The 13,820-nt window shown below is 38.7% G+C and overlaps 1 protein-coding gene across 3 annotated transcripts in view; it reads left to right on the forward strand.

Annotated features, from left to right (window-relative positions):
- The window catches only part of LOC102903906 (uncharacterized), a 40,608-nt gene extending 27,568 nt beyond the window's left edge, over positions 1 to 13,040 (forward strand). Inside the window, exons 2-5 of one of the 3 annotated variants that reach the window (XM_042269800.2) lie at positions 2,963 to 3,058; positions 10,194 to 10,320; positions 10,525 to 10,598; positions 11,134 to 13,040. In XM_042269800.2, coding sequence (XP_042125734.2) covers positions 10,579 to 10,598; positions 11,134 to 12,607 — 1,494 coding nt within the window. In that variant the 5' untranslated portion in view covers positions 2,963 to 3,058; positions 10,194 to 10,320; positions 10,525 to 10,578 and the 3' untranslated portion in view covers positions 12,608 to 13,040. Of the gene's footprint in view, positions 1 to 2,962; positions 3,059 to 10,193; positions 10,321 to 10,524; positions 10,599 to 11,130 lie in introns of all 3 variants that reach the window. The other 2 variants (XM_015991025.3, XM_042269799.2) reach the window with 2 other exon arrangements.
- Positions 13,041 to 13,820: the final 780 nt, after the last annotated feature.

The raw sequence follows: 13,820 nt of genomic DNA on the forward strand, positions 1-13,820 counted from the left end.
TAAAGTTTAGTTTTTTATTTTATATATCTGAGTGCTCTATCTGCATGTATGCCTTTATTCCAGAGGAGGAAATTAGATGATTGAGATTCACCATGTGGTTGCTGGAAATGGAATTCAGGATGTCTGGAAGAGCTGCCAGTGTTCTTAACTGCTAATCCATCTCTCCAGGCCCATGCACTATTTTCTTGAGAAAACATTGGGTCTGTGTCAAAGTTATTTCTAGGAAGTCTTTAGTTTCTTTCTTTATTTCTATATTGACCCATTATTCAGTTATTAGAGAGGTGTTCAGATTCCACAAGCTTGTAAGCTTTCTGATGCTTCTGCTGTTGTTGACATCCTGCTTTAGTCTGTGGTGGTCTGATAGGATGCAGGGAGTTATTTCAATTTTCTTCTATCTGTTGAGATTTGCTGGTGTCTGAGTGGTCAATTTTGGAAAAAGTTCTGTGAGGTGTTTGTTGTGGAGTATTCACCAGAGAAGCCTGCTGGGACATGGGTTTAAGCCAATAGAAAGTCTTTATTATCTGCCTGCAGCTACTCTGGGTGTTCTGGATCCCAGTGTAGCCCTAGACCCTTTTCACAATGAGCGTATAAACACAAAAACCATATCTGTGTTGATATACTTCTGTTAACAGGAACAGTCTAGCCAAAAGCAGAACTACAGACTAAAAAGCAAGGTTAGTACATTTAGAGGCTTCCTATAACTATGGACTTTGATGGATTAGAGCTTGTTTTCCTTTTGGCTGTTGGTACTTTTTATGTGCTGAGTTTTATAGCCTGAATGGCCCTTCCATCTTGGAGTCAGTTGTGCTAAGGTCTGGGGTCCTACTAAGAACTTGGGCCTCTTACATTCTCCACTGGACTTAGTGAATGAGTCAAATCATGGACTCATGTTGTTTTAGTTAAGATGCACCATTAATCTAATCAGAATGATAATTAAAGGCACAGTCAGTGATGAAAGCAAAGTAGTTATCCAGTGGGTCAAAGAGAACAGAGACTGGTATCAATTATTTCCCCAACCATGGCAATGTTTTTCCAAATTACTCCTACAGTTTTTTTTTTCCCAAAGCCATACATAGTTTCTTTTATCTCATGAAAAGTAAATCTAAGCCTCTTCAATGTTGTAGGTTCATTTTTATAAGGGAATCTAACTGTTGTTTTAATTCAGAAATTGAACCTTTTAATACCATCAGGTCCTTATCTACCTGTCTGCTTCATTTGGAAAGCATCAGAAGACACACATTTAGTCTCATGGGCTTGGTGATATTGTTATCCTTATGAATTAACCCATAAAGCAGAACATTAATTTGGGCTTTCCCCATTTACAGTGAGTTTTGTCAGTCAATGGACTGTCAGTCTGGTTAGTTCCTATCCCTACGTAGTATGACTGGGGCCAAGTGTCTAAACATAACTAGCAATCCTGGCCTATTTCTGGCTGGCAATGGTTAACTCCATTCTCAGGGTCCCTTACTGTTTCATAGATTCTGATTCTGCAGGTTTTTCCTGTTCCCCATAGTTGAAAATCTTTTTGATGAAGTATTCCAGGAAGCCTCAGTTTCACAAAACACAGTTTTTGTAATTGAAACATCCTTGTTTCTGGCAACCAGGGGGCCCAGCCATGGGACATGCATAGAGTTGTAAACTGTGTTTCTACCTCAAAGGATAAACCCCCACATCTTTCCTTTCTCTAATACAACCCGACATTTAAAGTGGGCATCAGTGGACAGAGGTCAAAATGAATATGGGTTGTTGGTCTGTAGTCATACTAGCTAATAACCTCTTCTGTATCTGTCTTCTTTAGTTCCCAGGTCCAGGCCTAAGGGCAGTGAGGGTTGAACCATGAGCCTGTATTCATACTGATATAAGATTCAGGAGAAGGTAGAAGGACAGAGACTGGAAATGCTTTGGGACCCAATGGAACCTAACTTTAATGGGTCCATAATTAGAGACAGTCCATTTGGCAGCATCTGTGGCTTTTGCTTTCTTGGTCTGGTGTCGTGGATCCATGGTATAATATCAGCTCTCTTCACTGCCATAGGAGGGGAGAGAATCATCTCCTAGAGTTCTTTCTAGGTTGATTCCAGTGTCCCTTTGGCTACTTGCTTGACCCAGACAATATTGGACTGGAACAAGGGGATACTGGTGGTGGACTCGGAGGTCGTCTGGGTCTTTAAGATAGTCCAAGGAATAACCTTTATGAAGAACTGGAGTTTCTGAATGACTTGAGAAAATAATGATTAGACTGTTCTGCTAACTCTTTGTTTCTGAGCCTGGGGGAAGCAGTCGGAGATGCTTTTCAAGTACCTCATGTATGTGTGGTGGGTAAATCCCTCTGTATGGGGTGGAGCTGGCAGAAGAAAAGCAAAGGAAGAAGGCCTATCTATTCTTTGGTAGACTGTAATGAGAGTTTTGTTAAAGTTTTTTTTTTTTTTTTTTTTTTTTTTTTTTTTTTTGTGTGTGTGTGTGTGTGTGTGTGTCCTGTTTATTCTTTTTAACTGGCCAGAACTCTGAGGTCTGTACGTACAATGCCTCCTTTTGTGCTGGTGTGTAGAGGGTTTACCATTTCCACAAGCTCTGTTGTCCAGAGGCTGTACCTAGGAACTTTTGGAGTTGGAATCTGAAGGATGGCAGCAATCTTATTCTGTGATAGTGTACTCTTACCTCCCTTCATCTGGGAGCCAAGATAGGTAGACTTCTACAATGCTGGGCTTTCTTAGCCAACATTCTGTAGTCCGAGGACTGTAACTCTTGAAGTAGTCCTTTGGTGGCCTTTTTATAATTTGTTTTCCCAGGAAACATCTGAAGGAACATCAAGAACTCTGCATGTGGTGTCTTTAGCTCCTGGGGATACCTTGGCCAGCTATGTTGCCCACTGTAACCTCCCACTGGCTCTGTCCATTTAAAAACAAAGATGGGGTGACTCACCTCTGTCAATGGTACACTGAAGAATGTATTTTTTTTTCAGGTCCACGACAATGTACACCTGTTTCTCCGGAAGAACCAGACTCATGAGAATCAGAGTTCCCATGTTTCTTCATAGGCAGGAGATGCATATTCCAGGGTAACTGGCTGGGCACCAGGATACTTGTCTCCTCAATGAGGCAACATGGACTTCAGTATTCCCTGTGTTTCCAGGGTCATTGGATATTGTTTATATTTTGACTGGAGGCAGAACTTTCAATTAGGAGATGTTTTTCTTACAGTATGATATGAAAATTTTGCTGTGTATCTGTAAGTCTAGCTGTGTCTCCTTATCAGAGAAGGTGAAGATGCCTTTCAGTTTATGCTAAAGGTCTTGTCCTGATAAGTTGTTCTGTTGTTATCAAATACCTTTTGAACTACCTCGAGCAACTGGGACCTCTTTATACCTTTACATTTTTTATTTAACTTTTATAAAATTTTTTTGTAGTATCTGGGGCCAACCAGATTAAAAAGGGAAATCTCTTTAGCAGCTGTCTTTATCTTTCCAAAAGGTACTTACTGAAATTGCTTAAAGTCTTCTTGGTTAGTGTTGGACACATTGGCAAATCTGTTCTGTCCAGGCTGTGTTGCCTGGCAGCAGTTTTCTTGACCAGTCCATGGGTAGTGTTTTTACTTTTATTTCCAAAGAATGGTGGGTTTTATGGATCACTGGTTAAAAAAGAGACATAAACTATGAAAGAGAAAGCAATAGTAGAACTTTCTCTTTTCCTTTGTGCTCAGCCCAGGAGACCTTTCCCCCTTTTCTGGGGCTCCTAAGAGCAGGCACAAAGTGGAGGGAAGGTTCATCTGGGGGAACTGTTTTCCCCCACCCTGTGTTCATTCTGCTTATACGACAGGGGGTTAGAATCCTGGATGAGAGGCCCAGCCCCTCCACACTTCCACATAGGTACTAACCCCGAATATGACCAGGAGTCAAGCAACATAACAAGCATGTGCTTCTGCTCTTAGATTGGTTTTTTTTTTTCCTTTGGTTTGGTTTCTCTGGGTGACCTCACAGAGCCAAAAGGATTCAGGTCCTCAGCAGGAGGGGGAATAGGTCTTCAACCAGGTGGAGGAAAGTTTCACACCAGAGAAAGCCGGTGGTCAATACAAGGAAACAAAACTGATAGAAATATATAGCATATGGAGGGAGACACACATATACATACAGAAAGACATACAGTAAAAACAACCTGGATGTTCATCACATATTTATATACCTGAACAGACAGAGGGATCCAGTGATGTGTCACAAGGTTCCTGGACAAATCAACAGCCATGTCTGACTTCTTCTATGTGTCTAAACAGAAAGTGACTCATCCAGTCCTAACCTCCAGAGGTGACAGAATAGGCAACTTTCTAATTTGTTTCCTTTTGGGGTGGTAGTGTCAGACCCCTCTGAAGCATTAGGCAGTGATTGGTCAAAGGGAAATTTGATGTGCTTTGAATAGGAATGGCCCCACAGACTCATGTGTTTGAATGTTTGGTTATGGGGAGTGGCACTATTAGAACTTGTGGCCTTGTTGGAGGAAGTGTGTCTCTGTGGAGGCAGGCTTTAAGGTTCCATGTGCTCAGGATAGGCCTAGTGTGTCTCAGTCTCTTTCTGCTTTCTGAGAACCAAGATGTAGAACTCTCAGCTCCTTCTCTAGCAGCATGTCTTACTGCATGCTGCCATGCTTCTCCCCATGATGATAATGGACTAAGCCTCTGAACTGTAAGCCAGCCCTAACTATATGTTTTCCTTTATAAGAATTGCCATGATCATGATAGCTCTTCACAGCAATAAAACTCCAACTAAGAGACTTGGTACCAGGATGTAGGTTATTTTTGTGATAGGCCTGATCATATTTTTGTTTGGAAGAATTTTTACTTTGGGACTTTGAGTTAGGAAAGCAGTGGATGGCTTTAAGTGCTACTTAATGGGCTCTTCAGATCTCCAACTTCTTTCAGCTTTGGATAAAGGAAGACATTTGTGTTGAGGGTGATTTGAACCATGGGTCAAAAGGTTTCAGAGGAAAAAAATATTGGTATGTTGTCTAGAGACTGTTCTTGTGATATTTTGGTGAACATTTGGCTGCTTTTTGCCCTTCTCTGAAGAGTCTTCCTGAAGCTAAAGTGAAGAGTTTTGAATTAATTCCTTTGGCAGAGGAAATCTCAAAACAGCTTAGTATTCACTCTGTTATGTGTTTATTAGTCTTCATTGTTACAATGATTTATAATGAAAAAGAGCAAGCTGAGAAAGTAAAAATATGAAATGTACAATTTGAGGAGAAAACCACCAGGAAGGAGAAGAGAGCTAAGTTCTGTGTTCAAAGAGATAAATAAGAAGTGGATTAAAGGGAGTGTGACCTCAAGGCTAGATCACATGCAGCTAAGTTTCTAACTTGTGGAAAGAATCAAAGAAAAGCTTAGAGCCAGGTCTGGTGGTGAAGTTCTTTAATTCTAGCACTGGGAATATAGAAGAAGCTGCCAGATCTCTGAGTTTGAGGCCAGTCTGGTCTACAGAGGGAGTTCCAGATAGCCAAGTTTAGGCAGTGAAGGAGTCCATCTAAAACAAAGTTGGTGAAGATATAATTGAATTAGCAGGCCATGTTCCAACCCCAGAAAGCAGTAGAACTTGGTAGCTTTGGCCATGTGGTTCTAGATTTAGAGTCAAGGATAGAAGAAAGGAATTATGGAATCTCCCTTCATTTCTATGGAAAGCTATGGAGGCCAGGTATGTGTCAGGAGTATCTTTGAATGGAGGTCTAAAGAGGTTCTTGTGTGAAGCTGTGAAGGTGAAGCCTGGATTTCACTGAATATCCCAAAATGTTGGTAATACCAGGGTCATTGGATATCTGCCAAAGAAAGCTGCTAATGTGGAGTGGAACCAGCCCAAGAAAAAGAAATGTGTTGCAGTCAACAAAGCTGAAAGAAGTTGGAGATCTGAAGAGCATTTTGATACCAGACATGGATGCAGAGTTTGGAGTTTGGCTAGCTGGTTTTCTGTCTGCTTTGGTCCTCACTGTATTTCCTAACTGTTCTTCTTTCCCTCTATTTTGGAAGGGTAAAGTTTATCCTATTTCATTGTATGCTAGAAGTATGCAATCTAGTTTTTTATTTTGATTTTATAGGAGATTACAGTTAAGAGATTTCATAAATTTCAGAAGAGATTCTTTGAAATTTGGACTTTTAAACAACTTTGAGACTGTTATATGCTATGGGGACTTCTGAAATTTGACTATATGCTTTCTTGCCTGTTGGAGTCAGAAAATTGAATGTGGTGATTTGAATAGGAATAGCCCCCATCGCTTCATATGTTTGAATGCTTGGTCCAAAGGGAGTGGCACTATTAGGAAGTGTAGGCATGTTGTAGTAGATGTGACCTTGTTGGAGGAAGTGTGTCACTGTGGAGGCGGGCTTTGATATCTGTATGTCTCAGTCTCCTACTGCTGCTGTAGATCAAGATCTAGAACTTCAGCTCCTTCTCCAGCACCATGTTCGCGTGCATGCCATCATGCTTCCTGCCATGATGTTAATGGACTAAACCTCTGAACTGTAAGCCAGCCCCAATTAAATGTTTTCCCTTACAAGAGTTGCTATACTCATGGTGCTTCTTCAGAGCAGTAAAATCCTAACAAACACACCTTGGAACTTGGAATATCTCAAGTTTCCCTCCTACTAGGATTCCCCTGACCATTGCACTCCTCCTCCTTCCAAGGGACTCTGAGACTCCTAGTGTACTGAGGGAACTCAATTGGATCTCCAGAAATGTTGTGGGTATTCACCAGAGAAGATGACTAGGACTTGGGTTTAAGCCAATAGAATGTCTTTTGTAGCTGGCCTGACACTACACTGAGTTCTCAGGATCTCAGTGTAGCTCCATGCTTCCTTCAGAATGATCTTTAAAGCACAAAAACTATGTTGACATATTCTAGTTAACAAGAACAGTTAGCCAGAAGTGGAACTTCAGAAGGTAAAAAGCAAGGTTAGTGCATTTAGAGACTTTTTCATGACTGGGGGCATTGATGGATTAGCGCTTTTTAGTTTTGGGAGATGGTGCTGTATATGTGCTAAGTTTTACAGCTTGAATGACACTTCCATTATAGAGTCAGTTGTGCTAAGGTAAGGGGACCTATAAAGGTCTGGGACCCTGTTATACTGCTGAGATGAAGGTGTATTCTTTTGTGTTTCAGTGAAATGTTCTGTAAATATCACTTTAGGTCCATGTGGTCATAATGTCTGTTAGCTCCAGTGTTTTTCTGTTTAGTCTTTGTTTAGATGACCTGTACATGGGTGAGAGTGGGGTATTGAAGTCTCCTACTACCACTGTGTGAGGGTCAATATTAGATTTAAGCTGTAGTAGTGTTTCTTTTGCAAATGTAGGTGCCCTTGTGGTTGGTGAATAGATGTTAGAAATTGAAATGTCCTCACAGCAGATTTACCTTTGATGAATACTAGTGTCCTTCCCCATCTCTTTTGATTAATTTTTCATTTGAGGAGCATCTCAAGCATTTTATATGCTTATGCGCCCATGAGGCCACATTAGTTATTTTGTTTTTTCTTTCTGTGCTGGAGATCAAACCCATGCACTTCACATGTGAAAGGCAAATAGTCTGCCACTGAGTCAGCTTTTATACAGAATTTCATTCAACCAGTCATGATGACTCACACCTGTAATCCCAGCACTTGAAAAGCTGAAGCAGAAGGATCTCCACTAGCTTGAGGCCAGACAGGAACATTTAATGAGACCTTGCTGCAAAAATACAAAACAGTTTCCTCATTATAGGACCAAGATCTCGGCAAGGCATATGCTAGGCAAATTCTACAGTGTGTCATTGAGAAATAATGTGCAGAGTGAGTTGTCCTAGGCCACTAGGAGACCAAGTGGTGACACCTGTTACATGGTTAGACTTTCCATTGGCAAGAGTTAAAAGACTTTAAAACTAATCTGTCACTTTGTCATTTTTATTTCATTTTTTGCCCTTCAAGAAGTTGCCATATATCTCTGTATTACACTTTGATTTAATCGGCACATTTAATTAGCTGAGCATGAGGGCTCACACCTGTCATCCTAGTATTTTGGAAGCAGATAAAGGAAGTTCAAGACCACCCTACTCCAAATAGTGAGTTCCAGGCCAGCTAGGGCTACAAAGAAAAACCTTGTCTCAGGAAGCCCACCAAAAAATAGAGATGTGTTTAAGTATAAGTGTGAGGCCATCTGTGTGTTAAAATTTGACCAAATAGTGCTGGTGAGATGCCTCTCTATCATATTGTATCCTGGGTACTTCAAATTTTTTGTGGCAAATTTCAGGCAACTAATCCTTGACTCTGTCCCCTGATTCAAGGTTAACTTCATTACCAGCCTCAGGGTGTCACTGTATGATCAAATATCTCACAACAAATATGTTCATATACCTGAGCTTTGAGACACCGGCCATGAAAAGTAGCCAAAGAGAGAGAGAGAGATGTATGAGAAGGTGCAGAGAGAAAGAAGCCCCAGGTATCTGACACAGAGCTGCAGTATTTGGTGTTTGCAGCCGCAGGGTTTCAGTCTTGACTTGTTCCAATATTTCTTTAATTCTTTGAAATGTGTATTCTTCACCAGTGTGTGTTGGGCAGATATAATTTGTGTTTTGATTTTATAAGATCTCACAGTCAAGAGATTGCCTTGTGTGTCAGAAGAAACTTTGGACATTCAAATAATGTTGGGACTATTACAAAATATGGGATCTTTGAAATTAGACTAAATGCATTTTGCACCATTGTTTGACCGTGACCCTGTCATGACCTATGTCAAAATGTGGGTTAAATGAAAAGTCTCCTAGGTAGTATAATGTATTTGAGCTTTTGTGTTTGATGTGTGGCCTTCATTGGTGGTTTATGAAACCCTTAGGAAGAGGAGCCTTTCTGGAGGACTGTCATCTATGGGTAAGGGCTTTGAGTGTTTATACCCCCACCACTCTTCTTTGTGTGGCTGAAACTGAGTAGCACCATTCCTTCTCATGTAGCCATGCCATCACCAGCATTAGAAACTCCATTCCTAAATAATGTAAGGCAAAATAGAAACAATTGCATTTTCTTGCTAATGCATTACATTTGCCTGATATTTTTATGTTTATATTTTTAGCTGATTGAATTAGGTTTTAGTACATGTGAAGCATTTGCTCTTATGCTGAGCTTTATCCATACTATGACTTTTGAACTTTGGCAGAGGGCATCATTTTTCAGACCAAGAATGTAAGCATTCATGAAGTTAATAATGATCTCCCAAGTCACTGATTTGTAGGTGTGTAACATTGTTCCCACCTTTGTGTATGTTTTAATTTTTTTTTTAAATTTTTTGAAATGTGTGAATCTTGTGCCTATATATATGGATGTGTACCACTTGTCTTCCTGGTATTTACTGAAGTCAGAAGAGGGCATTGGATTCTCTTGCCCCCAAACTAGGAAAAGTTGGGTCCCTCCAGTGAGTGCTAGCAACTGATCTAGGACCTCTTCAAAAGCAGCAGGTGATCTTATCTGTTCTTCCAGCGTTATAAACTTCATCCCTTTTGTTGTTGTTGTTTGTTTTACTCTCATAGAATCACCATTTACTTAACTAAAGTTTTTGAGAATTCTTTGATCTGTAAGCCAGTGACTTCTTAAAAATGCTTTCCTTTCTAGGAATTATTAGCCTGACAGTTTATAAGAGGTCACACGCCTGTTTATGATAGACAGTTACAGGATTGAGGTGAATGTTTAACTCCATGGAGGAATTTCAAGTGAGCCCCCTGATTACTTTCTGTTTTTTTGTTTGAGACAATGTCTCACTATGTAACTTTGGCTGTTCTAGAAATCTCTGCATAGAGGAGGCTGTCTTGGAAATCACAATCTTTGCCTTCTGAGGTTTGGGATTAAAGGAGTGCACCACCACATCCATATTGTCTACTTTTTTGAAGTTAAAATTTTTGATAAAATATTGCTGATGTGTACTAAATAGTGTTATTCTGTTTACATGTCTTCTGTATGTATTAATTACTAGGCATTTCTCCTGCAATGCCATATTCTATTCATTGGGCACAGAAATGGAATGTATCATCCTTCTTTTCTGTTTCCTTCTAAAATGAATTGGTTACTGCATTTGAAATTCTATGACCCATATCATAGAATATATTGAGTACACAAAATTTTGTAAATATATTCCCAATGAAGTCTACTTTTATAATGCAATCAGTCTCACCATTTCTATTATGTACTTATATGGGATATTTTAGGATACAGTGACCTATGAAGATGTGCATGTAAACTTCACTCATGAAGAATGGGCTTTGCTGGATCCTTCTCAGAAGAGTCTCTACAAAGATGTGATGCTGGACACCTACTGGAACCTTACTTCTATAGGTAAGAATGTGAGCTTTCTATCACTTTTTAACTTAAGGGGACAAGCTTTTCTTGGAGATTTTTAGTCTTCTGTGATTTTCAATGTGAAGGAGTAAGAATCTGGTGAATGAATCAACCATTGTTCTAAGGTTCACCAAAGATAGTAATCCCAATTGAGCCTAATTTCCATTAATATATCATGCATGTTCTTGTTCTGTATTTTAGGCTACAAATGGGAAGACCACAATATTGAAGAACATTGTCAAAGTTCTAGAAGACATGGAAGGTAATTTTCACGTGTAAGCTGATACATTTATACCTCTAAAGAAATGTTAATGAACCCTGGTTTTAATGAAAAGCAGCAGTGTAAATAAGCACAGCTTTGTGGTGATTATTAAATTCTCACAATACATGTAATCCAGTGTCAGGTAGCTGAGCATTGTTTCAAAGCATTCTTTTAAGAAACAAGAGAAGGAAATAACACCATAATAGATGTCATAATTTTAATTATTGGTCATATGACAGGCATGTTGTAGAATTGTCCATCCACTTAGTTTCATACCATTCAATTATCTTAAAAGGTATACACATTGATAAGGTGATTAGTGTATGTCAAAGATCTTTTATATGAAATCTTCCATATTAAAGCTAGTGCTCCTCAAGTATTTGTAGTGAGTGACTTACCATAGTTTAGCTAGAGGTGCAGTTTATGAGACAAGGAGGTTGTCATGGTAAAGAAACCTGAATCCCTATACCACATCTGTATGACACACAAAACATTTGACTATGGGAATGCAATGTGTAAACCCTTTAATTGTTATCTTCCTTTAGCAGGTGTGTCATCTGTCACTCTGGATTCAATCCATGTCAACATAAGGGATATGGAAAGAAGCATTGTACTTCGGTCTCTCTCAGAACAAATGGAAGATATTTGGTAGTCCCCACTATGAGAAGACATGGTGACTGTGATACAAGTTTACAATTAATTGGTTTTCCAACTTCAGTGGCAATACCTCAACATACTCACATTGGAGAAACACCATATAAGTACAAGGAATATGAAAATTCATGTGTCTGTACTGGATCACTTTGCATATGTAGTCTTATTTACACTACAGGAAAATGTTATGTATGCAATCAGTGTGGTAAAACTCTGAGTTCTTCAAGTTGTCTTCAAAAAAGTAAAACAAATCATATGCAAAAAGGAAGTAATAAATGTGGACCTTGTACTAAAGACTTTAACAATCACAGATATTTTCAAAGATACAAAACAACCAATGATGAAGAAGATATTTATGAATGTAAGCAACATGATAAAAAACTTATATCTGATTCCTCTTTAAAAGTACACAAAAAACCTCATTTGGTAGTAAAAACCTATGAAAATAACCAAAGTGATAAAGCCTTTTCATGTCATAGTCTTCATCAAGTACATAGAACTAACATTAGAGAGAAAAAGTATAGTTATCATCAATGTGATACAGCCATTTCACATACCAGTTATCTTCTAAAACATGAAAGAACTCATACCGGAGAACAACACCTTGAATGTAATCAATGTGGGAAAGCCTTTGCAGAGAAGAATACTCTTCAGAAGCATGGCAGAAGTCATACTGGAGAGAAACCCAGTGAATGTAATCAATGTGGTAAAACCTTTGCACATAAAAATCATCTTCAAATATATGACAGAAGTCATACTGGAGAGAAATGCTCTGGATGTAATCATAGTGGTAAAGCCTTTGTACATAAAAGTCATCATCACAGGCTTGAAAAAAGTCATACTGGTGAGAAGTCCTATGAGTGTGATCAATGTGGTAAAGCCTTTTCACGTAAAAGTCATCTTTATATACATGAAAGAAGTCATACTGGGGAAAGGCCCTATGAATGTAAGCAGTGTGGTAAAGCCTTTGCATATAAAAGTGTTCTTCATAGGCATGAAAGAAGTCATACTGGAGAGAAGCCCTATGGATGTAATCAATGTGGTAAAGCCTTTCCATGTATAAGTGATCTTCACAATCATGAAAGAAGTCATACTGGAGAGAAGCCCAATGAATGTAATCAATGTGGTAAAGCCTTTTCACGTAAAAGTCATCTTCACAGGCATAAAAGAAGTCATACTGGAGAGAAACCTTATGGATGTAATCAATGTGGTAAAGCCTTTGCATGTAAAAGTGATCTTCACAGGCATGAAAGAAGTCATAGTGGAGAGAAACCCTATGGATGTAATCAGTGTGGTAAAGCATTTGCATATAAAAGTCATCTTCACAGGCATGAAAGAAGACATACTAGAGAAATCCTATGGATGTAATTAATGTGGTAAAGTATTTGCACAGAAGTGTCTTTTCACTCAAGAAAGAAGTCATACTGGAGAGAAACCTTATGAATGTAGTCATTGTCATAAAACCTTTGCATGTGAAAGTCATCTTCAAATACATGAAAGAAGTAATAGTGGAGAGGTATCTGATCCATGTAATCCATGTAATGTGGTAAAGCATTTGTATGTGTATTTGTAAAAGTGATCATCACAGGCATAAAATGAAAAATGGAGAGAAACCCTACAGATATAATCAATGTGGTAAGACCTTTTCACTTAAAAGTCATCTTCAAATACATGAAAGAAGTCATCCTGGAGAGAAACCCTGTGTGGATATAGTCAATGTGGTAAAGCTTTTCAACTAGTTTTATTCCAACAATATGGGAACACAGGATAATTTGAAGAATAAAACCTATTTGCAAATTAACATAGTATTTATGGTATCCTCCATTATTTTTGGATTATGTGACATTATTCTGAGGACTAAATACTTGATCTTTACATTTTTCTCAGATTCACAAATGAATGCCAGAGAATTTTATCAGGGGGTAAACGTGGTTGCTGCTAAACCTGATGACCTGAGTTCATTCTCTGGAAACCCACATTACTCATACAAGATTTTCTTTGGTTACTACACTTAGGTTTTATGCACATCCACACACTAGCACATAAATAGTTTTGAAATTGAAATAAGGGCTAGTGAGTTCACTCACCACCTTAGGCCACTTACTGCCAAACTTGACTATCTCAGTTCATTCTCTAGTGCTCAAACAGATGAAATAGAGAATAGAAACCTGTAAGTTGTCCTCTGACTGGCACATCCACACCATAGCATTGCTATTTACATGCATTAATTTTTGTCTGTTTTTGAGACAGTTGTATAGTTCTGACCCTCCTGGAATTCTTTCTGTATGTCATGGTGACCTTGGACTTGCATAGATCTGCCTGCCTCTGTCTCAGGTTTGGGGACTCAAGGCATGTGCCACTAATTCCCAGCCACAGTTAATTTTTTTTTAAAGGAGGAAACTTACAAAGCTAAGAATTTAATCAAAAATATTGAGAACATAGTATATGATTTACCCATTGAAATTAATTCATTGAAAAATTTCTAGAAGTATTAGTATTGAAAGAAAAGATGCTTTCTGTTTAAATCTTATATTCTTTCAGTATCTGATTCAAAGATAGGTCATTTTAAAAAAATGTCACT

This window comes from Peromyscus maniculatus, chromosome 22 (assembly GCF_049852395.1).
Source record: "Peromyscus maniculatus bairdii isolate BWxNUB_F1_BW_parent chromosome 22, HU_Pman_BW_mat_3.1, whole genome shotgun sequence".
NCBI classification, from domain to species: domain Eukaryota; kingdom Metazoa; phylum Chordata; class Mammalia; order Rodentia; family Cricetidae; genus Peromyscus; species Peromyscus maniculatus.